This window comes from Phyllosticta citribraziliensis (genome assembly GCF_038025025.1).
Source record: "Phyllosticta citribraziliensis strain CPC 17464 chromosome Unknown J3D65scaffold_3, whole genome shotgun sequence".
NCBI classification, from domain to species: domain Eukaryota; kingdom Fungi; phylum Ascomycota; class Dothideomycetes; order Botryosphaeriales; family Phyllostictaceae; genus Phyllosticta; species Phyllosticta citribraziliensis.
Window position 1 is genome coordinate 226,095 of NW_027117340.1, and position 27,201 is coordinate 253,295.

The 27,201-nt window shown below is 58.6% G+C and overlaps 11 protein-coding genes across 11 annotated transcripts; 5 read left to right on the plus strand and 6 right to left on the minus strand.

The window, feature by feature from the left end:
• Positions 1–514: 514 nt before the first annotated feature.
• J3D65DRAFT_644504 (3-hydroxyanthranilic acid dioxygenase) lies at positions 515–1,199 on the plus strand (the record flags this gene model as incomplete). Its single annotated transcript, XM_066802155.1, has 2 exons — positions 515–523; positions 714–1,199. The coding sequence occupies 2 exons, from the start codon at positions 515–517 to the stop codon at positions 1,197–1,199; spliced, it is 495 nt and encodes a 164-aa protein (XP_066657463.1).
• J3D65DRAFT_615618 (origin recognition complex subunit) lies at positions 1,013–3,611 on the minus strand. The gene is made up of 7 exons (XM_066799350.1): positions 3,445–3,611; positions 2,922–3,394; positions 2,598–2,868; positions 2,428–2,549; positions 1,652–2,381; positions 1,454–1,599; positions 1,013–1,400 (listed from the first exon to the last, which is right to left on the minus strand). Exons 1-7 carry the CDS (start codon positions 3,592–3,594, stop codon positions 1,295–1,297), a joined length of 1,998 nt encoding a protein of 665 aa, XP_066657464.1. The 5' UTR covers positions 3,595–3,611; the 3' UTR covers positions 1,013–1,294.
• Positions 3,612–3,820: 209 nt separating this feature from the next.
• Positions 3,821–5,186, minus strand: J3D65DRAFT_238599 (putative G-patch domain protein). Its single transcript, XM_066794737.1, has 2 exons — positions 4,900–5,186; positions 3,821–4,846 (listed from the first exon to the last, which is right to left on the minus strand). The coding sequence occupies exons 1-2, from the start codon at positions 5,020–5,022 to the stop codon at positions 4,013–4,015; spliced, it is 957 nt and encodes a 318-aa protein (XP_066657465.1). The 5' UTR covers positions 5,023–5,186; the 3' UTR covers positions 3,821–4,012.
• Positions 5,187–6,602: 1,416 nt separating this feature from the next.
• J3D65DRAFT_548509 (uncharacterized protein) lies at positions 6,603–7,958 on the plus strand (the record flags this gene model as incomplete). The annotated part of the gene is made up of 3 exons (XM_066796913.1): positions 6,603–6,811; positions 6,860–7,296; positions 7,351–7,958. 3 exons carry the CDS (start codon positions 6,603–6,605, stop codon positions 7,956–7,958), a joined length of 1,254 nt encoding a protein of 417 aa, XP_066657466.1.
• A 1,473-nt stretch (positions 7,959–9,431) lies between these two features.
• Positions 9,432–10,406, minus strand: J3D65DRAFT_238721 (uncharacterized protein). Its single transcript, XM_066794738.1, has one exon. The coding sequence runs from the start codon at positions 10,142–10,144 to the stop codon at positions 9,515–9,517; it is 630 nt and encodes a 209-aa protein (XP_066657467.1). The 5' UTR covers positions 10,145–10,406; the 3' UTR covers positions 9,432–9,514.
• A 1,942-nt stretch (positions 10,407–12,348) lies between these two features.
• J3D65DRAFT_665303 (uncharacterized protein) lies at positions 12,349–13,479 on the plus strand (the record flags this gene model as incomplete). Its single annotated transcript, XM_066802833.1, has 1 exon — positions 12,349–13,479. The coding sequence occupies one exon, from the start codon at positions 12,349–12,351 to the stop codon at positions 13,477–13,479; it is 1,131 nt and encodes a 376-aa protein (XP_066657468.1).
• A 1,358-nt stretch (positions 13,480–14,837) lies between these two features.
• On the minus strand, positions 14,838–15,991 carry J3D65DRAFT_238916 (putative cell cycle regulatory protein Cks/Suc1). Its single transcript, XM_066794739.1, has 5 exons — positions 15,970–15,991; positions 15,604–15,759; positions 15,337–15,481; positions 15,205–15,263; positions 14,838–15,019 (listed from the first exon to the last, which is right to left on the minus strand). Exons 2-5 carry the CDS (start codon positions 15,711–15,713, stop codon positions 14,983–14,985), a joined length of 351 nt encoding a protein of 116 aa, XP_066657469.1. The 5' UTR covers positions 15,714–15,759; positions 15,970–15,991; the 3' UTR covers positions 14,838–14,982.
• A 706-nt stretch (positions 15,992–16,697) lies between these two features.
• J3D65DRAFT_549696 (uncharacterized protein) lies at positions 16,698–17,675 on the minus strand (the record flags this gene model as incomplete). Its single annotated transcript, XM_066796964.1, has 3 exons — positions 16,698–17,126; positions 17,179–17,195; positions 17,243–17,675. The coding sequence occupies 3 exons, from the start codon at positions 17,673–17,675 to the stop codon at positions 16,698–16,700; spliced, it is 879 nt and encodes a 292-aa protein (XP_066657470.1).
• Positions 17,676–18,665: 990 nt separating this feature from the next.
• J3D65DRAFT_615639 (uncharacterized protein) lies at positions 18,666–19,847 on the plus strand. Its single transcript, XM_066799351.1, has one exon. It carries the CDS (start codon positions 18,771–18,773, stop codon positions 19,434–19,436), a length of 666 nt encoding a protein of 221 aa, XP_066657471.1. The 5' UTR covers positions 18,666–18,770; the 3' UTR covers positions 19,437–19,847.
• J3D65DRAFT_615640 (periodic tryptophan protein-like protein) lies at positions 19,466–21,645 on the minus strand. The gene is made up of 3 exons (XM_066799352.1): positions 21,316–21,645; positions 20,388–21,261; positions 19,466–20,332 (listed from the first exon to the last, which is right to left on the minus strand). The coding sequence occupies exons 1-3, from the start codon at positions 21,540–21,542 to the stop codon at positions 19,817–19,819; spliced, it is 1,617 nt and encodes a 538-aa protein (XP_066657472.1). The 5' UTR covers positions 21,543–21,645; the 3' UTR covers positions 19,466–19,816.
• A 3,613-nt stretch (positions 21,646–25,258) lies between these two features.
• Positions 25,259–26,656, plus strand: J3D65DRAFT_548761 (phosphatase 2C-like domain-containing protein; the record flags this gene model as incomplete). Its single annotated transcript, XM_066796923.1, has 2 exons — positions 25,259–26,543; positions 26,601–26,656. The coding sequence occupies 2 exons, from the start codon at positions 25,259–25,261 to the stop codon at positions 26,654–26,656; spliced, it is 1,341 nt and encodes a 446-aa protein (XP_066657473.1).
• Between the last annotated feature and the right edge of the window lie 545 nt (positions 26,657–27,201).

The following is a 27,201-nucleotide window of genomic DNA, read 5'->3' on the forward strand; positions in this document are numbered from 1 at the left end:
GATTAGGTAAGGCTGGGACACTTGCTTCCTCAGGCACGCGATGACTGATGCGCTATCCTTATCTTAGCGACGTAGCCTGACTCGCGCGTGGCCGTTTGTGTCATAGCTCCCGCCCTCTCTGCCCCGCGACGGCTTTAACTTTTGCACCTCAGGTCGGACCATATCCGACCACCTCATAAGTCCGCTGCCGACACTGCTGAGAGAACGCTGCCGCCTTTGCTCTCGCAATCGTCGCTTTTCGCATTCGCTTGCTGGGTCCCTCGTCCAAGGCCACTCTGCTCCCGATACGCTCAACCTGGATCAGTCTTGATTTCTCAGCTTTGCGCCGCCCGCTTCCGCAGCCCGCCCTACTAGGTTGCACGGTTGTGTCGTCTTTCGACCCCTCAGTATATAGTCAGAGACGGACCCCGACTATTTGGCGATGCCCCTCGTCCGTCGCATTGTCACGTCTGTCTCGCGCCGCGCTGCCACACTTCAATCCTCACCAATCGCCACAACAACCCCACGCCGCATCATGGCCGCCGTCAATGCCGCGCAATCGCAAAGCGCAAGCTTTTCCAGCAACGGCGCACAGAACCAGGAGCCGCAACGACAAGCCGAGGCGCTCTCCAGTCCAGTCAACCTGCCAAAATGGTAAAATCTCACCCTCCTCGGCTGCCCCACCACGCTGACATGGTTCGACCAGGCTCAAAGCCAACTCGCACCTCCTCCAGCCGCCCGTCAACAACTACTGTGTCTGGAACGGCAGCGCAACCGTCATGATCGTCGGCGGCCCCAACGCCCGCACCGACTACCACATCAACACGACGCCCGAATACTTCTACCAGTACAAGGGCCGCATGCTGCTCAAGGTCGTCGACCACAACCCCGACACGCCCGACGCCGCGCCCCAGTTCCGCGACGTGTACATCGACGAGGGCGACATGTTCCTGCTGCCCCCCAACGTCCCCCACAACCCGGTGCGCTTCGCCGAAACCGTCGGCGTCGTGCTCGAGCAAAAGAGGCCCGAGGGCAGCGTCGACCGCTTGAGGTGGTATTGCCAGGGCTGCGGCAGCCAGGTGCACGAGAAGAGCTTCCACTGCACAAACTTGGGGACCCAAATCAAGGAGGCGGTCGAGTCGTTCAAGGCGGACACTGAGGCGCGGACTTGTAAGAAGTGCGGCGAGCTGTGCGACGTTGCGCCCAAGAAGTCTGAATAAATCGCCAGCAAGAGTTTGGCGCGAGATTGTATCAAATCGGGAAAAAAGCTTGACCACGGTCTCAAGGTGTGGCTCGACTGAGTGCTCCACTTCGTTCAGAGGCCCTTCCAGGCCAACTTGGCGACGTGATCCGTCTTCTTTCTGCTGGCCTTGATGAGCCCCAAGTATCGCAACTCGGCGAGCGAGCGCTGGAACACGGCCCTGCCGCGCCGTCAGCTTCTACGACATAGCCTTTGTCTTGAGCAAATACTCACATGATTGTCTCAGCGTCGTCGTCACTCTCTTGCCCAATGATGGCATTAAACGCAAGCCACAGGTCGTGCACGTTGATCAGGTTCCCTGATTCCAGGTACAGCTGATAGAGGATTGCAACCGGAGGCTGCGTCGGCGACAGTGCGCCCTGAAAAACGCCCATCAGCTCGACTCATGAATGAAGGTGCTGGAACACTTACCTCCTTGCTTCCCTCGCAGCAGACACACGCCAGGTAGTCCCACGGCCGGGACAACGCCCGCTCGACGACGAAGCGCGGACGCGGCATGAAGACGTCGCGATGCGGGCTCTTGAGATCGTACACGACGATCTCGTGCAAGAAGAAATCCTGCGGTTTGAGTAGCATGTGGCGAAAATGGTCGTCGAGGCGGCCATGCAATTCATCAACGATACGGCTATACTCGGCATCTCTGTCCGACAGCGACGAAGCCGACTTGGCCAACGACACCTTTTGCGCGACGACGGTGGTGCGCAGCGTCGTCGTAGCGCTGTGGTCGTGGGCCGAGCGCAGCGGCGGTCCGTCGGGTTGCGCGGAGAGGAGCTTGTCCAGCGTCTGCATCAGGCGCAAGATGATGGCGTTTTGGGCGTCGTCCTTGAGCAGGCACGCCAGCAGCCGCGCCAGCACGTCCGACGGAGCCTTTCTGACCGACAGCAGAAACTCGCGGAGCAGTGGCGAGTTGAGGAGTGACCCGGAGGCCGCGCGCACGTAGAGGCTTGATAGTGGGATGCGTGGGAGCCGCGGGATGCAGGCGCGTAGGTTGTAGAGGAGGTTGAGCGTGTTGACAATGTCGCTCATGTAGACTCTCGCGGCAGTGGTATAATCTAGGGCTTTTTGGAAGAGGAACGAATCGGACTCGAGGAGATCGCGCACGACGTCGGCGCGGCGCTCGTACAGGAAGGCTTCGACCAATCTGCATGGGATGTTAGAGAGTCCAAATAATAGTGAGGCAACCTTACTGCCGGAAAGAACCTAGATTGCGGAGAGCCTCAAGGTCCTCCTTGGTCACGTCCTCAAACTGGAGGCCTTTGCGAAGGAATATGCTGAGGGGGTTCGCAAAAAAGTGCGACATGTAGGCATACTGTGCAAATCAGCGCACGACTCTCAGACCCGCGATCAGCAACCGAACCTTCAAGGCATCTGCAAACGTCTCGACGCTCTGGATGTGATCCTTGTGCCTCTCCAAGACGCGGCTGGCCAGCTCCGGCCCCAGCCAAAGCGGCTGGTCGCCATACAGCGTCGTGCGAAAGACCTGCTCGAGGACCTCGTTGGCCTGCGTGACGTCGAACTTTTGGCCGCGCAGGCAGCGGATCGCGGTGCTGGGGAGCTTCTCCTGGAAGCCCTCGGCGGACGTGCCGATGCCGAAGAGCAGCACGAACGGGATGCGGTCGAGCCACGAACTGCGGTAAATCAGTGCTGCCGCTGGCAAACAGAGAGGACGATGACGACGTACCTCATCAATTGGATCACGTCGGCGAGCAGCGGCCCGTCAAACGCCTCGCTGTCCTGAAAGGTGACGACGACGTGCCTCGGCTTCTGCTCCTCGCACCACTCACACAGCAGCTGCAAGTCATAATTGAGCAACTTGGGGCCTCTGCGGCGCGTCGTCGTCGCCACGTGTTCGTCGCCATCCTCGTCCTCGGCGGCCGCCGCCGTTGCCTTGCGGATGACGGTCTTCAGCAGCGTCTTGAGATTCGGGCACTCGGCCGCCTTGAGCGCGACAAAGACGCTGTCGGCCTCGCCGGCCACGCGCTCGGCCAGGCTGTCGAAGAACTGCGCGTGCGACGCAATGGCCGGCCCCGCGACGACGAGGCCGGCCGGGATGCGCGCGCTGCTGCCGGCGTCGTCAACGGGACTGGCGGCGTTGTCCTTGATGAAGCTCGTTATCTCGTCCAGCGTCGAGCGGTGCACGTCAGATATGATGTCCTATGCAGCTTGTGAGAAGAAAGAGCGGCGTGTTGGAGGGGGTTGCGCACGTTTATCCGCCCTTCTTGGACTTCCCATAGTTCGCGACAGGTGCGTTTGCGGAGGGCCCAGGTCGGGCTCTCCTTGGTCACGGCGACGCGTTGGCGCTTTGAAGCCCGTTCCTCGGTTGGCTTGAATACATGGCACTTCTCGTGCTCCATTTTCTGTGGGGTTGGGGTGTGGGTGATGAGATGAGGTTGTCAAGCGCGTGGGAAAACACGACTGCACGAATGCACGTGCCAGACAGGGATGCTTGCTACCTAGTGTCCGATTCTTTGTATGCTTGCTGGAAGACTACTTTTAAAGATGCATCATTTTCTTTCTTGATCTCAGATTTATCCAATTGGCATTTGACTTTCTAATGTCATGATGCCGCTGCTTCGACAACAGCTACCTTGAGGTCCTGAGCCTTGGTTTGCTGTCTTGAAGAAAGCAACAACGGCGCCCTATGCCTTGGGCATTGAAGTGTGCTCATGGTAAGAGTGTCCAATGCATGCCCCTATTTGCAATCATGTCACCGCAGTGGCAGGGATTATGTCAAGTTCATGATGATCTCTCCCAAAGCCTGAATGGCACAACTCAGTCGTGGTCCTCCTCGGTGACACCCGGGCAGCCATCCATCTCGTCGTCTGGATACTGAAACTTGCACCAGAAGCAGTACCTGTGTTTCTCACGCAGGTACATTACCGCCTTTTCCAACCTCTCCTGAGGGCCCAAGGCCATGAATTCTTCGAGCTCGTCGTCTTCTTCGGCTAGATCTTCGTGTACGACAATCTCGGTCTTGTCCTTGCGCTCGAGGGCACGCTTATCATCCAAGTCCAATTCAGAATCGTCAAAGGTTGGTAGCCGAGAGGCATCAGTCGACAAGAGTTCCTTGCGCATGCGCGCCTCGCTATCGTGCTCCAGACGGCCACGCACAAGACCACGCCACAAGACCGGAATGCTTTTGAGAGGCTTGCTAGTGCCCTCGATCGCGAATGCTGGCTTCTTGGTGGCGCCGTCGTCTTGGTCCTCTGCTTCGGCGGCGGCCTGGTCCTCGGCGTCAGTGTCAAGTTTCTCAGCCACCCGCTGCGCTCCCACGAATTGGCCCTCCGCCCGCTTGTCTTTCCGCTCTTGCATGACCCGGGCGGTGTATTCCTCGACCGTCTCTTTTTCGACCTTGGCCTTCTTGGCATGCTCGTCGAAAGCCTCCCGCGCCTTGCGCTTCTTGTCGGTTTCGACACCAATACCCTCGCGGCCTCGTCTCTCTACGACAATTGGTTCCGCATTGAGCTTGGTGGAAGGGTCGAAGCCCATCTTGGCCAGCATCTGAAATCCCTTGTTGGAGCTGTCGAGCGGCTTCCGCATGGCCTCTTCGGTCTCGTCTTCACGTTGTTCTTTTGTCTTTTTGGCACGTTGACTACGTTCGATGCGCTTCGTTGTTAGGCTCAGCAAGCAAGACTGCAGAGAGACGCGGCAGAACTTACGTCACGCTTCTCGCGCTGGATGCGCTGGAGCTGCGACTCTTTGCGGTCAGGCTCTTGGATGACCATGTTCATGTAGTCATCCTCATCGTCCTGTGGAGAGGCCTCCTTGGGTGAGCGCGACATTGTTTCGTGGCGACAAGAGGCTGGGCGCGCGCGTGATGATTTAGTAGGAGAGGAAGGTGTTTCGGTGGGATGCGCCAGCGGCGGAGGAGGATCGGAGAGTTGGGTCTAGGTGGTGACTAAGCGGGCAGCTCCCGCCCAGCCACGACTTCATTTCATCCCTTCGTCCCGTCTGCATTACATCTGCTTCTCTTCCATCACTCCATGTCTGCCTCTGCAAATGCACTCTTCGAAACAACGCAGCCCCAGCCGAGCAGCGCATAACATGTCCGCCATCGATCCTCGATCCAGCCTCCGCAACAGATCTCGGACGATTCTACTGCATCATTGCAGTCTGCCGTGCCACCGGTCTTGCCTCCAATTTGACGCAAACCGGTCCTCATCTCTTGGAGCGTTCGTCAATGCCTCGGGTCATTGACACTGGCCGCCGCCCTGCCACGGACTCTGAATGGCTGTTTCAGACACAGGTGATTCGATCCAGTTGTAATGATTTTCTCTTTTCTTTAAGTCTCGAAACCCATCCAGTTCCGCGTAAAGGCGTGCGCACGCCGTGGCTTCGGACTTGAGCACGACACGGGAAGAGCAAACGTTGAGGCGTAACTTGGTTCCTTTTTGCAGCAGCCACCTTCCGGCTTGAGCCTCGCGTCCGGGCGCGAGCCTCATCATCCCGCAGTCGTCCCTTGCAATGCGGGGGCAGAAAACACCTGTCTCAAGCTTGTCAACATCCGGCATGGCATCTTGTGGATGATCAAGGTTGCAACGGGCTCACTTATGGCATATCAACGCCGGGCTAAGGTCCTAGCCGCCAGCCACCACTGGCCCCATGTTTCTTGCACGCACTAATCACCAGCAGCTAATCCGTCCCTGTCTGAAAATAAACTATTTGCACCACAGAGTTGAGGAGGATTTCGCTTGCATCATCGCCTTGCCTCTGCTTTTCGCTGCCGTTGGACGCAATTCGTCTGCGCAGCGGCTTGCTTCACGTGCTCCCGTCTCACCATTTATTGCCATCCACTCGACCCCAAGACGTCCTTTCAGGCCCTTGACCTCACCTTTTGCCATCCGGCTATTTCTACTTCCTGGCTTGCCCAGACGAGACTCGTTGGTTCAAGTCTCGCACATTACCTCCCAGAACACGCTCAGGACCCCTGTCTGCTGCACGAACATGACGCCTTGCGGCATTGCTTCATTTCCTAATTAAGTTGGTTTCTCTCAATTCGTGTCTGGGACCACGTTCTCCGTCCCATCTATTGGAATAATTCGCTTCCCCCGAGGCCCCATGAGCCCGCCCTTCACAAGACCCTTTTCTTGGACTTGACAGAATCCTCCGGCAACCCTTGCCGAAAGCTTGCCACAGCCAAAACTGGCACAGCGCCTCGGTTGTCCAAACCGTTACTATAATACCCAGTCAACCCTCTCCGAGCGCGTACGCGCTCAAGGAGCACCGCACGGCCATGGCTGACCTAAAGTACCCCATGACGGATCAAAAATACTCGATGGTCGACCAAAAATACCCGGTGGCTGACCAAAAACACACGTACACTCGCCAAGATACGTACGCTGACCAACCGCCGCCCTTGCCCATGCCCTCGCCCTTGGAGGAACACAAACTTCCCGAAGGATTACACGAGGAGCCCGTTCCCTTGGAGCGCGAAGAACTTACAAGCCCCGAACCGTCAATTGACGAGGAGGAGCCGACTTTCAAGACCAAAGCCAAACGTCATTGTGCTAGGTTTTGGTGGCTTCATCTACTTGTTGGCATTTTGATATTTCTCATTATACTTTTACCTACGTAAGTACCCGCCACCGTTGTCCAGATTAATGCTAATTTTCTCTACAGCATCTACTTGGGAGTCCCGAAAATAGCGCAAGCGGAGCTCAACAAGGCAAAAACAAACGTCACTTCAGAAAAGTTGACGAACCCGACACCGGATACATTTCACATTGCACTCAACTCAACCGTCAACTCCCCTTCTCCTTACAAGCCTATCCTCAAGTCTTTCAATGCGTCGCTACACCTGCAGAACAATGACTCGAAGTCGGACTCGAAGCCGTTTGCCTACGTCACCATTCCTGAAATGAAGGTCAACACTGGTGTCAACATCATGTACCTCGAGCAGGACGTCAGCATCGCCGATATGGAACAATTCGTCGACTACAGTAAAAAGGTGTTGGGCAGTGAAGAGTTTCAAATGGTCATCAAAGGACGGCCTGGACTCAAACTGGGCGGCCTGCCAATTTACACTCTCAACTTTAGACAAGTGGTATCACAGAAGGGTGAGTCGAATACTACCGGCTGCATACTGTCCTTCCTTGCTGACACCATTCAAGGGCTTAACAAGTTGGCCGGCTTTGCCATTAGCAACATTACGCTTCCAACCAACGAATCCGACGGCGCCAATCTCCTTGGAATTGTCACGATGCGGAACCCCACTATCCTCTCCCTCACGCTCGGCAACGTGACTATGGACCTCTCCGTCAACGGCGAAAAGATCGGCACCTCGCTCATCCCCAACGTCGCTCTGGAGCCCGAAGTCCACGACGTGGCCAAAGCGACAAGCAACTACTCTCTCGCGGCGACCGGCGGCCCAGCCAACACGTTCGCGCTGCGCGGGTGGGTGGACCTGGGCAAGATCCTGTCGCTGGCGACGCTCAACTACACCGACATGATCCTGCCAGTCGACGTGATCGGGCGGGACGTGCGGGGCGCGCAGAACGAGACGCTGTCGTACTTCACCAAGGCGCTGCAGGCGACGCCCATCCGCTACGACCTCGACGTCGGCAAAGTCATCAGCAACATGGTCAACCAGGACCTGAATCAGGTCGGCCTGGCGACGCGCACGCTCGGCGATCAGTTGGGCGACGACGTGTGCAACGCCGTCGGGTCCATGCTGGCCGCCATGGGCGTGGCGTGTGCGAATGGCACATTGCTGGGCTAGCCGTAGGCATTGGATGCGGTCAGAGGGGAGGAGCAGGCGATAGAGATTAGACCAAGCAAGCAGATGTGGATGAGTGAGTGGGGTTCGTGGGTGGCGGTTTTCGTTTCATGGCGTATCTATCTGTATGTATTTCCTCGTTTGAGCCTAGACCGACCGAACTTGCCCTAGCACGGGGGTTGTTGTTGGTGGGCGACTGATGCATTCTTTGCGAATGATTGGCACACTTGTCTGCCTTTTTCCTTTCTTTTTCTTCTTTTCTTTTCTACTCTTGTATCAAGTAGCAACATCATCATCATCATCACAGTATGGACATGTCAATTTTATTTTACCACAAAACGACGACAACCGCCTCACCGGCCCGCACTCCTCTACTCTACTCGTCGCTGCAGCCGTCACCATCACACGTCCAGTTTCGCAAACGTGACGCCGTCACATTCGTCCGATAACGCCTTCTAGCACATTTCCTCTTCCAGCAAAACCCGGCCGGCCTCTGACCCTACCACCCTGCCAAACCAACAACTGCCGAGCCCCAGTCAGTCACGCCTGGAACGAACCAAGCCTAAGCCCGCGCGCAGGCAGCTAAGCAACGCTACGGCTTTGGCACCACGTGGGCCAGTCATTCACGCTGTTCAGCCTCTTGACGGACTATGTCGACTCGACTGGGCTCGGCAGTGCGGAATTGCGTGACGGTCGTTGGCGCGCCCAATCAGGGGCGCAGGGGAACGAGGATGCCATTTGTTCTCAATTCGGCTTTTCTTGGCTGTGCGGTGCTGTATGGATGAATGAATAGTCTGACGAGGTTGAAGGCATGCGGACGCACTCAAAGGCAGGCAGGCCGTGTGTACCCCCCGCCGCCGCCGCCGCCGCCGCCGCCGCCGCTGCTGCGGATACAGATACAGAGACGCTGAAAGTGTGGGTGGTGTGATGTGGTAGTACCCCACCGCACGACATATAGACGACATATCGACGGCGAAGGCGAGTAAAGACGTGGGCGTACGGCGCAATCACTCACGGTCCACGGTCTATACGGTCTGGACAGTCTAGTAGACAGGTACCTACTGACCACCAGGGCCCGGCGCATCATGACCAAAGTGGCAGGCTCCGACACTACCTCACCCTACCCTGACCTCGCTCCACCCTGTCCAACGGCGGCCGGTGGCCATGTGGGTTCGCTGCTACTGCAGGTCCTCTGACAGTGTCAGCCAGGCACCTCAGTCAGCCCAGCCCAGCGTCCGGCTGTCCATCTGCCGGATTGCCTGCTTCGCGGTGTGTGTGGGTAAGGAGGCTGCCTGTCCAGGACGTTGTCCGCCTCTGATTCCCACGCGGCGTTCATCGCACCACGACCACGGGGAGTCGTGGGGAAAGAAAGGGCGGGGAGCGGGCCGAGCCTCAAGTCGATACACAGCCACATACATACTTTTCGCAGCCACATGTACCTGACGTGGATGTACACATTTCTCAACAATAAACTGTGTTTGCTAAGCTGAGCGCCTGCCCTAGCCCAAACAGACAAACAGCGCCAACCAGCGGCGCGACCATCAGAAGCCATACAACGACTACGAGAGCCAAGAGCCGAGAGCCATCGTCGCTGTCCCGTCAACGCTGCCCAGTGCGTGCCGAGAGCGTAGGTACTCGGCGCGCCCGACCGCCGCGTCAGACACAGACTCACCGTCTCTTGCATTTCTCTTACGTTCAGTCACGCTCGCTGCGCCACAAGCCGCTGCCTGACGGATCTTGGGCGTTGTGGTCCTGTAGGCTCGCCGCGCCGCTGCTGAGTACGTTGGTCGGCGCGGCGGCGGGCGGCGGAGGAAGAGAAGGCGAGGTGGAGTGCAGGGGAGGTTTAAAGGACGGAGAAGGTGAGGGGACATGATGGCGTCAGGAATCAAGGGGAGGAAATGGAAAGACGATTTTGTTGTACGAGACGGGAGGGTGACAGGCGACGGTGTCGTTGTTTGAGGTGTGGTTTTGCTTTCGTTGTTCTTCTGATCCGCAAATGAGGACGACGTGGTCGTCCACTTGACCCCAACTATACCACTCCATGCTCTGGGGCACGGCAAGCAAAAAGTGAACTTAATAGTTGATCTCAGAGCCAGAGCTGGACTCTTATGATTGACAGAAGTTGATGAATTTTGTTTCCTGCCCGGAGATGTGGAACAGACGAAGAGGACGAGTGCTTTGACAGACATGAGCAAACATTGTCAGCATTGCTGAAGGACATCATCTGTCCAATGATGTAAGGCAAATACGGTCCATTCGTTATGCCTCCTGAGCGTCATTTTGGCCTGAAGTCTCTTTGAAGGCTTTGAAATTTGTGTGCGTATCGCCATGCTAATTTGGAGCCATTTGAGGTGCGATAGGCTCAAACGGCACCCTCTTCTGGGAGCAGAAAGGTTTGAGGATGAGTGGTCAAGTGATGAAAGTGCGCATTTATCTTTCACATCCCCGAGACGAGCTTCATAAAAGAGCATTCTGCACAAAGGCTCAGAAGATGAAAAAACGAGAAAAATCATCACTTATCACGCAGAATGTCATCACTGTCAGCTAGGTAGCTCGCCTCAGGCTCGACGGCTGCTCGTCCATTCGCAACCCGACCCGAGGGGCGCGCCAAGCGTCAAAAGCACCTGGACAAACAGGATGCACGCGGAAGGCGTAAACGGCGGTGCGGCAGGACGGCCAACCAGAGCAGACGAGGCGGTCAATAAAGCATAATTACCTCAAGGCATCCGGGAAGAAGCAGAAAGGCAAACGGCAGATGATGGCAAACGACGGGCCCGCAGCAACCTGGCGCAGCACGTGGAGGTGCCAAGATGCTTCCGCGCACATGTCCAAGGGATTTGGTAGTGCCTTGGTCGATGACGTCGCGATAGGTGCAGGCGGGAACGAGCCGGACATGACGAACTGACTTGTCAGCAGGAAGTGGTAACGTCCCATGGTGAATGACAAACGGCCGACAACGAGACCGCCTTGCTTGACCCGCTCGCGATGCAGCCAGCGAGCGCGCGCGTCGTTTCTCAGTGGCGGTTTGTTTCGCTGAAGCGCAGGATGACGAGTCGACGGCAGCTGTACATACAGTAAACAAGCAAACAGGCGGCCTCGGACACGGCCGCGTCGCCACGGGACGAGGTCAAGCCGTGCGCCGAGTAGATACATGAGGTAGCTGCGGTCAAGCTCAGCAGCAGCAGCAGTAGCGGTAGCGGAGGTGGAGGTGGAGGTGGAAGTGAAGGGATACATGCACTCCTTCATGGATGCACGAGGTTCGGGACTGGTTCAGGCGCGCAGGACGTCGGGCCGTCTGCCGTGTTTCGCTCGGTCTGTCCCTTTGTTTCCATCTCTTTTCCGTTCATGTTCATGTTTCTCCGCATCCTCTCCGTGCGCCTGTGGCAGAGGTACAATATTGTCAGAGTTTTGCGGTTTGATTGAGCTGCCCGAGTGGCTTGCCGAAAAGCTGCCCGCGCCTCTGGACTTGGCGTGAGTCTTTGCTGGTAGGTTGGCGCGTTGACGCTTATTTTTCGTATTGCACTTCTTGTCGTCTGCGTCGCCTCCGCAGTATGGCTGGAAGCTGGTTGACGGCCATGACAGCGGCTATGAGCCGGAGAGACCGTGGACGATGGCAGACCTGACCAGTCGGGGAGATGGTGGTGCTGAGGAGGAGCAGAGAGAGAGAGAGAGAGAAAGAGAAAGAGATTGTCACATCGGCCGCGGGATCGACACGGCAGGGCTGATCCCCGCAGCGACCCCAGCACGCCTCACAGAAGTTTGTGCGGAGAGAGGCGGCCCGGAAGACTTTCATCAATTCATGTGAGCTTCTTTCTGCTCGCCTGGGCTGGCACCGAGGAGCCATGCCTGGCGCCCTAGGTGCTTGCCGCCGGGCACCGCAGGGCAAAAGTATCGTCTCACTTGACCTGGTTTTCTCTTTCTCTCTCTTCAGCCCCAGATCTCCACTTCATCGACACCTCTCCTCGTCGCCCTTCTCCACCGCCGCGCGTATCTCGCTCACCGACTGCGCTGTCACGTCGTCATTGCGCATCTCTCGAGGCTCACTCTACAACTGGACGGCCACGGCCTGGGACACATACCTTGGATGGCGAATTGGACGCACACGGTCTCGACTACTTCGTCATAACCCTCTCAGACCCCGCCTCTGCTCTCCATCCAGACGTTCAGAAGAGTCATAATCGTCGACGACCGTACTTGATGGCAAACAGTCAATCAACATTGCGATTCTAAAAATATCCCTGCCACTGGCGACCTTGAACTCAAAAAGTCCACAACAAACAACCTACCAACACCGACACCAGGGAAAAATAAAAGAAAGACACCACCTTCATACCAGCAGAAAGAGGCAAGGGAAAAAGGAATCAAGGCCCAAAGGACAAAACACCACAACACCATGGCAGCAAACACAAACGACAACGGGGGACAATCCCCCCTCTTCGCCTCCCCAGCAAACGCCTCGTACTGCTCGTCCCTCGGGACGCCATATCCACCCATCTCGCCTCCTCCAGCAACAATCCCCACGTTCCCCGACGGCGGCTGCGCGCCGAACTTATCACCAGGCAACATGACGCTCCTCTACCGCCTCCCACACCCGCTCTCCGCCGTGCTCCCGCTCCTCCCCTCCTTCGGCGGCAGCGTCCCCGCCACAGCCGGCGAGCTCAACGCCGCCGACGCCGCCTCCGTCGCGCTGAATGGCAGCGACTCGGCGCCCGGCACCGCTCGCCGCTATTCAGGCGACGGCGGCGATGCAGAGGGGAATTACTTCATTGACACACTGACAGAGTGGCAAGCGCCGCGCCACGGCGATGCGGGAGCCGGCCAGACGCCGCTCGTCGTCGTCTACAGCGTGGCGCCAATGGCGCTAAATGTGTCTGCACTCGTCTCGCCCACCTCGCCGCCCTCCTCCCTCACCGGCGTCGACGCCAGCGGCAACGCCGCAGCAGGTAGCGGCGGCGGCATAGGGGGCGCCGCAATAGCAGCAGCCGGCGGCGCCGGCGCGGCCGCCGCCCTTCTCTCCAACGCCGACACGTCCGCGCGCCCGGACCCGTACCGCCCGTTCCCGGACGAGGCCGTGATAGGCGTGTACGCAGCCGCGCACGCGCTGGTCGTGGCGCCCGACTGCGACGGCTCCGGCAACTCGCTGTGGAACTACACGGTGCGGTTCTGCGCGACCAACGCGCCGACGGCGGCGCGCTGGTTCCGCGAGCGCAGCTTGCGCGGCGTGCGTGGCGTGGCCGCGCAGTTGGGAGGGGATGATGGCGGGGATGCGGCCGTCTTGGATGAGAGGGTCGGCACGGGGTGTGAGCCTAGCCGCACGACGGCGACGGGGCCGGGGAGCGAGGGCGCTGTTCCTGGCGGAGGCGGAGCCGGCGGAGGAAGCAATACCAGCGTCTCGATCCCCGGGCCGACGGGCAGAGAGACGGGGGCGGCGAGTAGCAAGGGGTATAGTGCGCGGATGAGCATGGGGGCGGCCGTGACGCTGGCTGTGGCGGGGAGTATTGCGTTTGCGGCGATGATGGTGTAGGTCACTGCACCATCAAGTGTCGTCGGCACTTTTTTCATTCTGTTTCAGTTGGTTGTTTTGTTGTTGTTGTTTCGTCGATATACCCCCTCTTTCCATTCAGCCATTCGTTCTACCATCTCTTCATCAAGCCCAGAGACGTATATTTTTATATGTAGCGTAGCGTTCAGCCTCCATCATCACCACTATCAAATACATCATCATCATCATCACCATTGTCGTCAGACCCGGAAGTAGCCTGGTAAACGACGAGGAAAAGCGTCCTCCTCGACCTGACCATTTTCTACAGAATAAGTATGGCGTCATGCCTGCCTGCCTGCCTGCCTTGAAAAACGTACACGCCCCCCCCTCTCTCACGCTCGCTTCCCCCCTGCCTCTGCCCCTTAACCCCCCCCCCCCCCCCTGTGGAGCAGGCACAGCAGTACTTCACCCATGTGTAAATACCTCCCTACCTACAGGCACGAAGGTCGAGCGAACAGGAGCAGGAAATGAAGATATGAGACGGTCGACACAAAGAAAAGTAAAAGGAGACAAAAGGAAGAGAGAAAGAGTAGAGGGAGATAAACAGGGGAAGGGGAAAGGGAAAGAGGACAGGAGACAGAAGACAAAAGAGAAAGAGAAAGAAAAAATGATGTCAAGGGGACGCCGTTTTCCGCCGCCCCCAGTCGCCCACTCCTCACTCCTCCTACTCCGTCCATCCATCCGTCCGTCGGTCAGTCTCACCGCACCGCAACAACCGCAACCGCCTCAAAGAGCCTCAAGAAGTATACCTTCGCTGTACCTGTACCTGTATCAAACCCTTTGCTTGTCTGTTGTTTAGTCGTTTGTGTTTGTATTTTTTTTCCATTATTACTTCCATTCCACTCCATGCACACACACAGCCCCCATCTCACGTAGCCCGCCCCAGCCTAGTCCAGTCCAGTCCAGTCCAGTCCAGTCCGCGCCAGCCCTTTTCCTTTTTTTTCCCTTCCCCCGCTTTCCCGCTTTCCCCCTCCCCCTTCCTTAGCCCAGAAAAACGAGATGAGGACGACAGACACGACCGACGGCCGTCGGGCGTCGACGACCAACAGACAGCCGGAAAGGAGTGAGGTGAGTAAGAAGTAGCAGAGAGAGAGAGAGAGAGAGAGAGGCCGAGGGTTGAGGCTGAGGTTGAGGTGGAGACTGAGGTGGAGGAGATAGTCGTGGGCAGCGGCGGCGGCGGCGGCGGCGTCATTGATGTCGGCTCTGCGTGGTAGATTGTGGGTGGTGTGTGGGGCGGGAGAGGCCAATGCCAGTGCCAACGCCAGTGTCAGTGCCAGGGCTCCTCGAACACAGCAGCAGCATGAGCAGCAGCGGCTCCCACGCGTTCGTCGCCGTCGTTTGTCGTTGTCGTTGTTGTCCACGCAAGATCCAATCCGATAGTCAATGCCGTGGAGAAGTTAGGGGGTGAGTTCGGTCAGGTCGGGGGTCAGTCGAGTGAGGGGGAGGGAGGGAGGGTTGGTGCGGCGCTCTCTAAACGGACGGGGCTCAATGCTGCAGCGGCGGTTGGTAGTTGATCGGGCGCCTGTTTGTCGCGCGTCAGTGACGAGTCTCGCGGCGAGTCGCGTTGATCCAAAAGGGGAGGGGGGCAGAAACGTGCGCAGCGTCATCCGTCATGCGCAGCGATCCTTTTCCCCTGGCAATCAAATCACGAGCAGGAGGAGGAGGTGGTGGTGGTGGGGGTGTAGAGACACGACTGGACCGACGTACTTGAACAGCAATATGTGAGGCTCCGGCTCGTGTACTTCGTAGTGCTCCCAGCCCAAGCTCTGCCACCGAGTCGAGTCAGCTTTCTGTCGCGCGTTGCGTCGTGTGTCGTCGAAGCGAGTCGGACAGACGTACCTGTGTGATGCCCAGTGCCCTCCACTCCTCCTCCCACAGCAGCTTCAGGGTGCCCCTCGAGCCATCAAAGTACTCCTTCGGTATGACCTTGAGCATCTGCTTGGGCAGCTGCACGTGGCGGTATTCGTACTCGCTGTCCGAGTATCTGCAGACACCAGGAGCGTTAGCTTGCTTGAACAATCCACATATTCATTGACCAACGACGGAGCTGGGAGCTGGGAGCTAGCTAGCTGCCTGTTGAGAGCGCGCTCGCACGCACGCACGCACCTTGCCGAGTAGTGAATCGACTCGACGAATTCGTCGAGCCTCTCCTTCTCCGTCTCGCTCAAAGGCCTGGGCTTCTTGTTGCGCCGGGTGACGTCAATGTCCATGTTCATGTTGTTGGGCGCGGGGTCGAGGGATCGAGGTGAAGCTGGAGAGGGGTGGTGGGGTGTGTTGGGCGACGGGCAGCGGGAGCGAGCGCGTCGAGGATGAGGTCCAGCGCAGTGCGAGGGCTGGAGCTTGAGGGCGACTGGACTTGTCACGTCAGGGTGGCGCAGACGCAGCGACAGTAGAGGTAAGGTACAGGTAGGTGGGTGTTCGGGGTGGGCGCGACGGGAGGTGACGGGGCGCGTGGCTCAAGGAGATAAACACGGGCGGTGTGGTGTGTGTGTGCGGTGCAGGCCCGTCGACCTGAGTGCCGGCGCAGGTGCTGTGCTGACTTGAAAGCCCTGGCTGACCCTCGCACGGCTCATCGGGCAATCCCGAGCCCTCCTCATCAACTCCTCACGTCTGCCGTATGCCGTAGACCACCTCCCACCCATCACTGATGCAACCAGCGCCGCCGTTGCTGCACGTCTCTCGTCCGCATCACGTCGACACATTGTTTTTGCTGAAACCGCGTCACGGTCGAATTCGAATCTATCTACTCGCCTGTCCAGTACTTTCAATTCCTCCTCCATCCCATTCTTCCCCAGATCCTCCGAGATATCAACGGTAAAGCAATACCATTTCCAGCTTTCAAAATTCCATATTCCAGCTTTGAGCAAAATCGTACAAGAGTCGTGAAGGAGTGTATCGGTGGGTATGTGTTCCGTTGACCGTGTCGCACAGGCCTCCCCTCCCCAAACCTGCAAAAACGCCGAGACAAAATAAATAAAAAGGCTGCGTAAGGAGTGAAGCGAAGTCAACTGTTGAATTATCGACAAGAACAAATATCCTCCCTAAGGCCGGCAGCTGTCGCAGCCGCTTCGGTTAACTGACTCCAGAGACACGAGCCCTCGCAGCGAAGGGCTCGTGCTCCAATCGGGAACCAGAGGCGTCGGGCCACCAAACCACCTGGGTCGGCCCTTCGCGGAAGAAGCAAAGTGAAAAAGAAGCACCTAGATCCACGTCGTATTCATCGGCGTTGGAGCCGTCGAAACCTTGGTTTTGTACGTCCTCGCGGCAAGGGGTGCAATCTCCGCTAGGTAATCTGCGGCGCAGAACCTGGCCAAGCCCTTTTCTCTCATGTGCCGGGTGTCCTCGTCCAGGGCGACATCGCGCATTGTGGTTCCGAGCTCCTCAACCACCTCGTTGAGTTGTTCGAGTTCGCGACCAAAGGGATGGGAGGGGTCGACGTCGGAGCTGGAATGACCATGTTTAAACATGTCCATCGATGAACGCTGCTCGTGTCTGGAGCCATTGCGGCTGTGCGAGACAGACGGCGGCTGCCCGCTACGGACAGACCTCTTGCGCGCCATGATTTCATGGGCTTCTTTGCTGTGCGATCTAGCACGCTGGGGAAGCTCAGGCGTGATTTCAGGAATCGTCTCCGGCGTGCGGTGCGCCACGTCGCGCTGCTGGCGAATGTTGTCCACCGACCTCTTGGGCTCCAGCGACTTTTTGGTCTGGCTCTCAGCGCTCGACCTGGGGGAAATTCCGGGACGGGAGAGCGAAGTGGTCGACGCAGATCGGTGCAGCGCTTTGGCCCTGTCCGCACGGGGCGGAGGATCGAAGAATCCCCGGGCTTGGTGGGACTCGGGCGACGTCGGTGCTGACTCCAGAGACGAAGCGTCGGTCGAAACTTGGCGGGAGCGGCTCGACGTCGAGCTGTGATCGGACTCGTCCGTCGAGCGAGTGGACGCGTTGGACGAGTATGTGTCGATCGTCGCCTGGCGGACACCTGGAGGGAGAATGTCCGGCGCGTGGTAAGAGAGCATGTTGGTGGTGGAAATCAGATTGACCGGACCGGAAATCTTGACGCGCTCAGACGATCCAGTGGGCTTCCTGACGCTAAAGGCACGAGCTGGTGGAGAGTTGACTCTGTCCGCCTTCTTCGCGCGCCTCGTGGTCAAAGACCTGGAGAGAAAATCGGCCATGACGACGGTAGCGGGTACAAGAATCGACAAAAACAAGAGTTGAGTGAAGCAGCAGAGCACGGCAGCCTCACTTCAAAAGTCCGGCGCTAGAGGGAAACAAACAGGGCGTGGTCGTTTCCGAGTCGCACCTGGTAGCGAGGGCGCGAACGCGAGGGGTCCTGGCACAAGATGGTCTCGCAGAGTGCTAGACAGTTGCTGTTTTTGGAAGGCAGGAGCGCTCGCGGTCAGCGGGTGCTGAACGGCGGGGTAGGTCGAGTGCCTTGGTCCGGGAGAAATCGAAGAAACGAGTGGTGCAACGGCGAGGCGTCAGGAGACCGCGTCAGAAGGCCCGGGGAGGGGGAGGGGACGACGGTAAGCGTGGACGATCAAGTCGGAAGGGAGGTTGGCGACGATAGGCCGGATGTTTGTTGTCTCTTGCTGGCTTGATTGTCTGTAGCGCTACGGGAATTGCTGACTGGCAGCGGAAAGGCAGCAGAGGTAGGTGGCAGTGGATGCCGTGTGCGTGAGGGCTAGAAAGGAAGGTGAGGGCGCAAGGAGCGAAGGCGGCGCGATGGCTGTAAGTAGTGAAATTTGACAAGTAGGGACCGTCAGTAAAGAGTGAGACGGGATGCCAGAGATCGCAGCCGGGCGATGGGGACGACTGGACTGGGGAATGGGGAGGAGGAGGGAGGGAGAGATATGAAGGTCGGGGGGGCAGAATGTCCAGGGCATTCGAGGGTCGCGCGGCCTTAATTCATGGACATGGATCCAGCCTGCAGGCGACCGAGGGCCAGCCAGGTCCAGCCAATCGACGCGGATGAGGTGCCGCTTGAAACAACGACCCTGGCCGGCTGAGCAAACACTCAGTCTCAGCCAGCGACACTGGAAAATCTCGTCTCCACTTGCTGCGATCGCAGACCTGGCCAGTCACGGCGGCGATCATGGAGACTCGTTCAAGACTTGAAGACTGCGTGCTCTGCTCTGCTCTGCTCTGCGTTGCGGCCCCGCCCTCGCCGCCACGTTGTGAGGGTGCACTGGTACGCTACGTGCCTCCGGCCAGCCCAGCCAGCGCCTACAGCACCTATCCACGCGCCAGGGGAACCGCCCGACTCCAGAATGCCCATGACACAGCGCCCACCTACGCCCGTACAAGGTGTTTCTGGCCTGCCTTTTCTGCAAAGATCCGCTGGACGCCTGGAGCAGAGCCTAACCCTCGCGGCCCGCAGCTGCGAACGGACCCACTGTTGTCATCGACGTCGGTCTTCGTCGCGCCTCGGAATGCCTGTCCGTCTTCGCGACACCACCACGACGATAAAGCGCGCGCCTTTTTCGTCGACCTGGCCTGGCTGCGCTGTTGCCGTCCCACCACCCCGGCCGTTGACGTTGCCAAGCGCGGCATGGGATGCAGGTCCACGCCGTTGCTGCTGCACGTCGGACCCGTGGACCCTCAGCGTCAACCGCACCCAAACGCCAGCTCAGGGTCCCGTCCGCGTCTCTCGTCCTCTGCTCTGCCGTCACGAGCACGTCGCCCACTTTGTCAGTCAGCATCACAAACCGCCCTCAGTAACCGAAAAAGCAAGCAAGCGCGCCACGAGCTGGCCGTCATCTCCTTTTGCCTCATCGTATACCGCTATTGCCTTTTGCGTGCCATGCTCCCACCTCAATCCGTCGCACCTTCAAATTGCTCAATCAACCTCCATCCGGGACCTCGCTGTTCGTGGACGCGCTATGCCGCTTTGGGCCCTGCGACTCCATGTACTTCGTTACAGGGCTGAAGTTTAACTGACGTGAAACCGCCATTTCATCAACCGCCTGCTCCTGCGATATCGCACAAACAACTTGCCAAGTGCCGACGAAACGCCATTATTCACAACCAAGAACTGCGTCGAAGCCGTGGCGAGAGAAACACTTTTTTTGCTATCCAACCGCACTGCTACCTTCTACGAGTTTTTCCGATCATCGTCCTCATGCTGCTCAGAAGCAAATCTGACCCTAGCAGAAACCCCAAGTCCCTGCAACCCGGCCTCTCTGCGGTGGCCGGCCAAGGGTCGCCTTCTGGAAGAAGCTTTCTTCAACGATGATCCCTCTTCTGCACACTGCGGGGCAGTTGGACCCCACTTTCTTGTTCCTGACAGCAATTTCTCGACTGGTCGAATAAGCTTTCACTCCTCCATACTCTCCCATCCGTCGGGGGCATCACTAGCCTCCTCGTCTTCTTCTTCGTCCTCCTCGCTGTCGGATTCGCTGTTGGACTCGTCGACTCCGACCAATCGCTCTTTGACTTCGCTCTCGTTGGCCATGGGCGCAACTCTGTCGGTGAAGGCTCGCCGGACCGCCGCATTGGTCGACGTGTCCCACACTTGCACTGAGCCTTTGCTGCCGGCCACTGCTAGTCTGAAGCCGACTTCCCTGTCTGGTGCAAACGTCGTCGAAAAGACTTTGCCCACGCCGAGATTCCTCGACACGACCATCGATGGCCCGTTCGACTGAACATTCCAGAGCTTCACCTCCTTGTCCGTCGACCCGGTTGCAATGAAGCCGGGGATGACAGGGTTGATGTCAAACGACGAGATTGACTCGTCGTGCGCTTGCAGCGTCCAGATCGGCTTGGTTTGCGAGGGGTTAGACGGTGCAAGACGTGCGTCGTGGTAGTGGATGACGCCGCTCTCAGTAGAAATCTGCACATTCGTTAGCACGTCGTTGATAACGACGACAGCGTGGGTAGTGGCTTACATAAAAGAAGTTGGGGTCGTGCGGATCCCACTTGACCTGCTCGACGTCACTCTCGACACCCCACCTCGGCGCCTTGGCTTCCGGCGCGCGCATGTCGGCCGCCACGACTGTTCTATCATAACTGCCGCTAAGCAGGGCGGTGGTTTCTGTCGGATGCCACGCTAGCGAGCACACCTTGTCAGTGTGGTAGCTGTACGATTTGGCGCACTTGGTCGTGCTAAGATCCCACAGCTTGACCGTCTTATCGGCTGACGACGAGGCGAGAAGGTTGCGGTGGAAGCGGTTGTGGGCGAGCGAAAGGACGGCATCGACGTGGAAGTCATCGTTGGCCTTTTTGCTCTTCTTCTTCTTCTTTTTCTTCTTGTCCGGGTTGGCTGCGTCCTCGGCGCCTTGGCCCAGAATCGCGTTGGGGTACATGCAGTCGACAATGTCGAGATCCCACAGCTCAATGTCGGGGTCCATGGTGCCCACGGCGACAAAGTTGCCTCTCGACTTGTCGTCAATGGGGCCCTTGCCGACGGGCGTGTTCAACCACTCCAATGCAAGAGGAATCGCGGGCAGCATGATGTCGTGGTGCACGTAGAGATTGTCTGCTTCATCCTCGTACACGTAGACTTCCAGGTGAGCCATCTCGTCCTCTATCCGAGCCGCCAACACCAGATTGTCGGATTCTAGAATCTGCAAGTCTTCCCGCTCGACGTCCTCGTCCAAGTTGTCCGGCATGGTAATGTACGGGTCCTCTTCATTGTTTTCGTGGTACACCAGCGACTTGACGTTGCCGAAGATGGCCAGCGGCTCGCCATCCTTGTCTACCGCGTGGTCGTCGTCGTCGTAGTGCTCGAGATCGTATTCCTTGAGGTCGTCGTCAATTTCGCTAGAGGCGCAACATCAGTAGGTAATCGATAGCATCAGAGAGAGCGGCAATTACATGTCGTCCTTGATCTTGTTGACCATGGCACCGGTCCCCTCGTCGTCGCCATCATCCTTGCTCTTCTCTCCCTTCTGTGCCTCATCCAAATCTTCCTTTGCGTCGTCCAGCTGCAGGCGCGCCAGCTGCTGTATGCGGTCGAACTCGTCCTCGTCGAAGACGTATTTCTGCGGAAACGGCGCCGCGAAGCCGCGCGGCACCCACGTTGTCGCCGTGATCATCGACATGGTGGCGACCGGGCGATTGGTGTGTGAGGAATGAATGCGCCACGCGTTGCGAGGTTCAACTTTTACCGATCGGTGCGCGGTCGCGGCGGCGTCCACCCAGAAATTTTGGACTGGGGAAAGTCGCCGCACAGACGTTTCTTGCGTTTTGCCCGCCGCGCGCCCGCCGCCTGACCTCACCGCTCGCCGCAGCTTGGCGTGCGCGTCTTCACCGCGGAGGTTTACCAACACCACCATTGCTGCGACAGCTCTATCGCAGACGTGTCGGTACCGCTCAACTCGCCGATTCAACGCAGAAAAGACTCCTTGTCATGGACGACTACCAAATCGCGCCCAAGAGGCGCAAGCTCGACGTCTCGCGCTCGCGCCCCCCAACTGAACGACCGCCTCGAGCTCACCAAAACTCGAGATTCGCAGACTCGTCAAGGGACCAGACTCCCCGCGCCCCGAGTCGAGCTTCAAGTCCCCATCAGAGAGCATTCGAAGGTCCTGAGCCGGGAGTGGACCCTGACGCGGACATGGCATTGGATCGAGACTGGTACGGGGGCGAGGAGAACGGGCACGCATTCGGTGACGAGACGCACAACCCATTTGGGGACGAAAGCACATGGGCAGAGGCGATGCGCAACCAGGCTTTGGCGGAAAAGAAGAATAGCCAGCGGCTGAATGCACGGCAGCGGCAGAAGCAAAAGGACGTCGACGCTTGGGAAACGAATCGCATGCTCACGTCCGGAATTGCGCAGCGGCGCGACTTTGCGGGAGATTTCGAGGACGATGACGACGGCACCAGGATACATTTGCTGGTCCACGACCTCAGACCCCCGTTTCTGGATGGCCGAAAGATCTTCACCAAGCAGCTCGACCCCGTTTCGGCCGTCAAGGATCCGCAGAGTGACATGGCCGTCTTTAGTCGCAAAGGCAGCAAGGTTGTCAAGGAAAAGAGGCAGCAAAAAGAAAGGCAGCAGCAGGCCAAGGACTCGACAAACATTGCTGGCACTGCTTTGGGCAACATCATTGGAGTCAAAGAGGAGGACGCGGATAGCGCGGCTCCCAATGCCCCTGGTGAGTCGGAGAAGAAGGGTGGAAGTCAATTTGCTGAGCACTTGAAAAAGAGTGAGGGACAGAGTGACTTTAGCAAGAGCAAGAGCTTGCGGGAACAACGAGAATACCTTCCTGCATTCGCCGTTCGAGAAGAGCTTCTGCGGGTCGTGAGGGATAACCAGGTCATCATCGTCGTCGGCCAGACTGGTTCTGGCAAGACAACACAGCTCACCCAGTTTCTCTACGAGGACGGATACGGCAAATTTGGAATGATTGGCTGTACCCAGCCTCGCCGCGTCGCCGCAATGAGTGTCGCCAAGCGCGTCAGTGAAGAGATGGAGGTTGATCTGGGAGCTCTCGTCGGGTATGCGATTCGCTTCGAAGACTGCACCAGCAGCGAGACCCAAATCAAGTACATGACGGACGGAGTGTTGCTCCGCGAGTCCCTTGTGCAGCCAGATTTGGACAAGTACTCGGTGGTCATCATGGACGAGGCTCACGAAAGAGCGTTAAACACCGACGTTTTGATGGGTTTGATCAAAAAGGTCCTCGCCCGCCGCAAGGACCTCAAGCTGATCGTCACATCTGCGACCATGAATGCAGAACGGTTCTCGCGCTTCTTCGGCGGAGCTCCCGAATTCTTCATTCCCGGAAGAACGTTCCCTGTCGACATTCAATATTCGCGGTCGCCGTGCGAAGACTATGTGGATAGCGCGGTCAAGCAGGTGCTCGCTATCCACGTGTCGCAGGGTCCCGGCGACATTCTGGTCTTCATGACTGGTCAGGAGGATATCGAGGTTACATGCGAGCTGATCGACGAGCGGCTGCAGTTACTTGTCAATCCTCCGAAGCTAAGCATCCTCCCCATCTACAGTCAGATGCCGGCGGATCTGCAAGCGCGCATCTTTGAGAAAGCGGCGCCCGGAGTCCGGAAAGTGATTGTCGCAACCAACATTGCCGAGACCAGTTTGACAGTCGACGGCATCATGTACGTCGTCGACGCAGGCTTCTCCAAGCTCAAGGTGTACAACCCTCGCATGGGAATGGATACCTTGCAAATTACGCCCATCTCCCAGGCCAACGCCTCGCAACGAGCCGGGCGTGCTGGTAGGACGGGACCTGGAAAGTCGTTCCACCTTTACACGGAGCGGGCTTTCAAGGAAGAATTGTACATTCAGACAATTCCGGAAATTCAGAGAACCAATCTCGCCAACACGGTGCTGCTGCTGAAATCTCTCGGAGTAAAAGATCTGCTGGAATTCGACTTTATGGACCCTCCCCCACAAGAGACCATCACAACGTCGCTTTTCGACTTGTGGGCGTTGGGGGCGCTCGACAACATCGGAGAACTCACGGAGCTGGGCAAGGCCATGACGGCGTTTCCAATGGATCCGCCGCTGGCAAAGTTGATCATTACTTCGAACGAGTACGGCTGCAGCGAAGAGATGCTCACGATAGTATCCATGCTGTCCGTCCCCAACGTATTCTACCGGCCCAAGGAGCGCCTCGAGGAGGCAGATGCGGCGAGGGAAAAGTTTTGTGTGCCAGAATCAGACCATCTCACGCTACTCCACGTGTACACGCAGTGGAAGGCGAACCGGTACTCGGACATGTGGTGCATCAAGCACTTTCTGCATCCCAAGGGTCTCCGCAGAGCCAGGGAGATTCGCGAGCAGCTCGAAGACATTATGAAGATGCAAAAGATGACGCTGGTGAGCTCAGGCACGGACTGGGACCTGATTCGCAAGTGCATCTGCTCTGGGTACTACCACCAGGCGGCGCAGGTCAAGGGCATTGGCGAGTACATTAACCTGCGGACGAGCGTGACGGTGCAGCTGCACCCCACGAGCGCGTTACACGGGCTGGGGGTGCTGCCAGACTATGTCGTGTACCACGAGCTGATTCTCACGTCCAAGGAGTACATGTCGTACGTGACGGCCGTGGACCCGCATTGGCTGGCGGACCTGGGGGCCGTGTTTTACTCGATCAAGGAAAAGGGCTACTCTGCGCGCGACAAGCGCATCACGGAAATCGAGTTTAACAAAAAGGCCGAGTTGGAGGCGCAAATGGCCGAAGACCGCGAGAAACAGGAGGCTCAGCGGTTGGCCAAGGAACAGCAGCAGCAGGGCGCAAAGTCAGCAGTGCGGAGGCCGGCGACGGGGAGCGCAGGGCGGCGGATTGCGACTAGCGGGACAGTCAAGAAGCCCGCCGTGGGCCGGAGGATGGGGCGGGGATTCTGAGGTCAGAATGGTGTTTCCGTAGCCACGCGGTGCTGGAGGTTGGTTGGCATCGCGAGAGAATCGAAGCGAGGTGTTGTTCGAGTGAGTTGCAGACGGCGGGCCGTTGGTGCTCCGAGCGGTCGGGTGTGCATCTGTTGGTGCCGGTGACGTACGTTTTTTTCCCTGTCGACCAAAAAGTGTTGACGAAGAAATTGAGAGCGAGGAATCCCACCAGACAGTCGACGGCCAGGCCATGGAGGGATCAGACCAGACGACGCCGCCTGTTTTCTCCTGCGCCCGTCCAGTCACGTGCTGCCCGCCGCCGCCGCTCCGCCGCCGTCCTCGGAGCATCCAAATCGCATTACATTATCTCACGCCTCTCCGCCGCCGCCCTCCAAGAGTCTGACTGCGAGTCGCTCTTCAACACGCGCAGCTTCAGCCTCTCGCACCATCGCTGGCATGCCGACCTGGAGCTGGAGGATCCCACACCACCGCGCCCACCACTACCTCCCCCGTCCACAGCAGCATGCCTCCTCCAAGCTCCGAAACTCGCCCCGCCTCACTTCCATCTTTGCGGCCCCGCTGCCCTCGTCCCTCACCGACCGCCCGTCGATTGCCTCGCCATTTGAATATCGCCGTCCGTGGGCGAGTCCGGCCACGAGTATCGCCCTGCGCGCCCTCCTCCGCTTCTTCACATGGACGCCGCGCCGCAGCATTCCGCAATCGCGCCGTCGCCCGCAACTCGCCCAAGGCACCTTGACTCCGGTGCCCGACGAGTCGCGCCAGATACGGTCGCCGTCACCTTTCTACTTTGAAGCCGGCTACGCGCTCTACGCCAAGCGGGCCTCGCGGCCGTTTCCTCCGCCGTTTCTGTCGTATCCGTCGGGGTCCTTCTCCGACCCGCTCAGCACGCACAACCGCAGCCGCGACGTGGTCAATGGCGAAATGATTCGGGGCATCACCAACGGCGACGACGCCGTGCTCGTGTCGGACAACTTCATCGGCGCCAACGACGGCGTCGGCGCGTGGGCGGCCAAGGAGCGCGGCCACGCGGCGCTGTGGTCGCGGCTGATACTGCACTTTTGGGCGCTCGAGGCCGAGCGCGACGTGTACGGCGGCGAGGACAAGGAGCCCAACCCCGTCGAGTATCTGCACCGGGCGTTTGAGGCGACCAAGGACGCGACGAGCGCGCCCAACGAGTGGTACGGCACGACGACGGCGTGCGGGGCGCTGCTCGGGTCGGACGTGGGCGGCGGCGGCGGCGGCGACAGGACAACAACAGTCAAGCGGCCGGTGCTGTGGGTGACGCAGCTGGGCGACTCGCAGGTGCTGGTGCTGCGGCCGCGGACGGGGTCCGTCATCTTCAAGACCAAAGAGCAATGGCACTGGTTCGACTGCCCGCGGCAGCTGGGCACCAACAGCCCGGACACGCCGCGCGCCAACGCGGTGCTGGACCGGGTCGAGATCGACGAGGACGACGTGGTGCTGGCCATGTCGGACGGCGTCGTCGACAACCTGTGGGAGCACGAGGTCGTCGCCAGCGTGCTCGGCAGCATCGACAAATGGGAGAAGGGCGACGCGCGCGTGCTCCGCGGCATCGAGCCCGGCGAGCTGTGCTACGCTGACGCCATGCAGTTCGTCGCCGAGGAGCTCGTCAAGGCTGCCCGCACCGTGGCCGAGGACCCCTTTGCCGAGAGCCCGTACATGGAAAAGGCAGTCGACGAGGGTCTGTCAATTGAAGGAGGTACGTCCATCCGTTCACACTCGACATTTGCGCAGCAGTCAACTAACATCTCTGCAGGCAAACTGGATGACATTAGCGTCGTCGCCGCCCAGTGCAAGCGCCGCAAGGTCTGAGGCTCCTCCAGTGACTTGAGCACGTTGCAGCAGCAGCAGCAATAGCCCCGGCACGCCTCGTTTTTGGCTCTGGCTGACAGGTCGCGGTTTGGCACAGAAGTGACGCATGACGCATGGAAGTGGATGCGACCACCTCTATACACGACCAAATCAAAGTCCTCGTCCCGAGCGTTCCGGCAGCTCACCGTGTCATCGCATCGTCGATAGCGGCAGTCAGAAATGCCGTTGAATTGGAATCGCTCTTGTGGCTAGATGCCGCGTCTCCAGCGGCGTGCGGATTGAGCGCCCGTGAGCATCTCACCTTTCCGAGCTGTCAAGAACCACGCCCGCCGCCTGTCACCTTGCGTACCCACCTACCTGGCGGTCTATGCGCCACAGCCACGGAGCTGGTACCTTTGGGAGCATGGCAGAGCAGACCATCCAGCCCTCCCACGCACCAGAAGGAGATGTCAACACGCCAAGCGCGCGAGCAATTGGAAAGACGTTGAGAACGCATTTGCTCACTGCTTCTGGGAAGAGGGAAAGATGTGGCAGGCAGGCAGCGA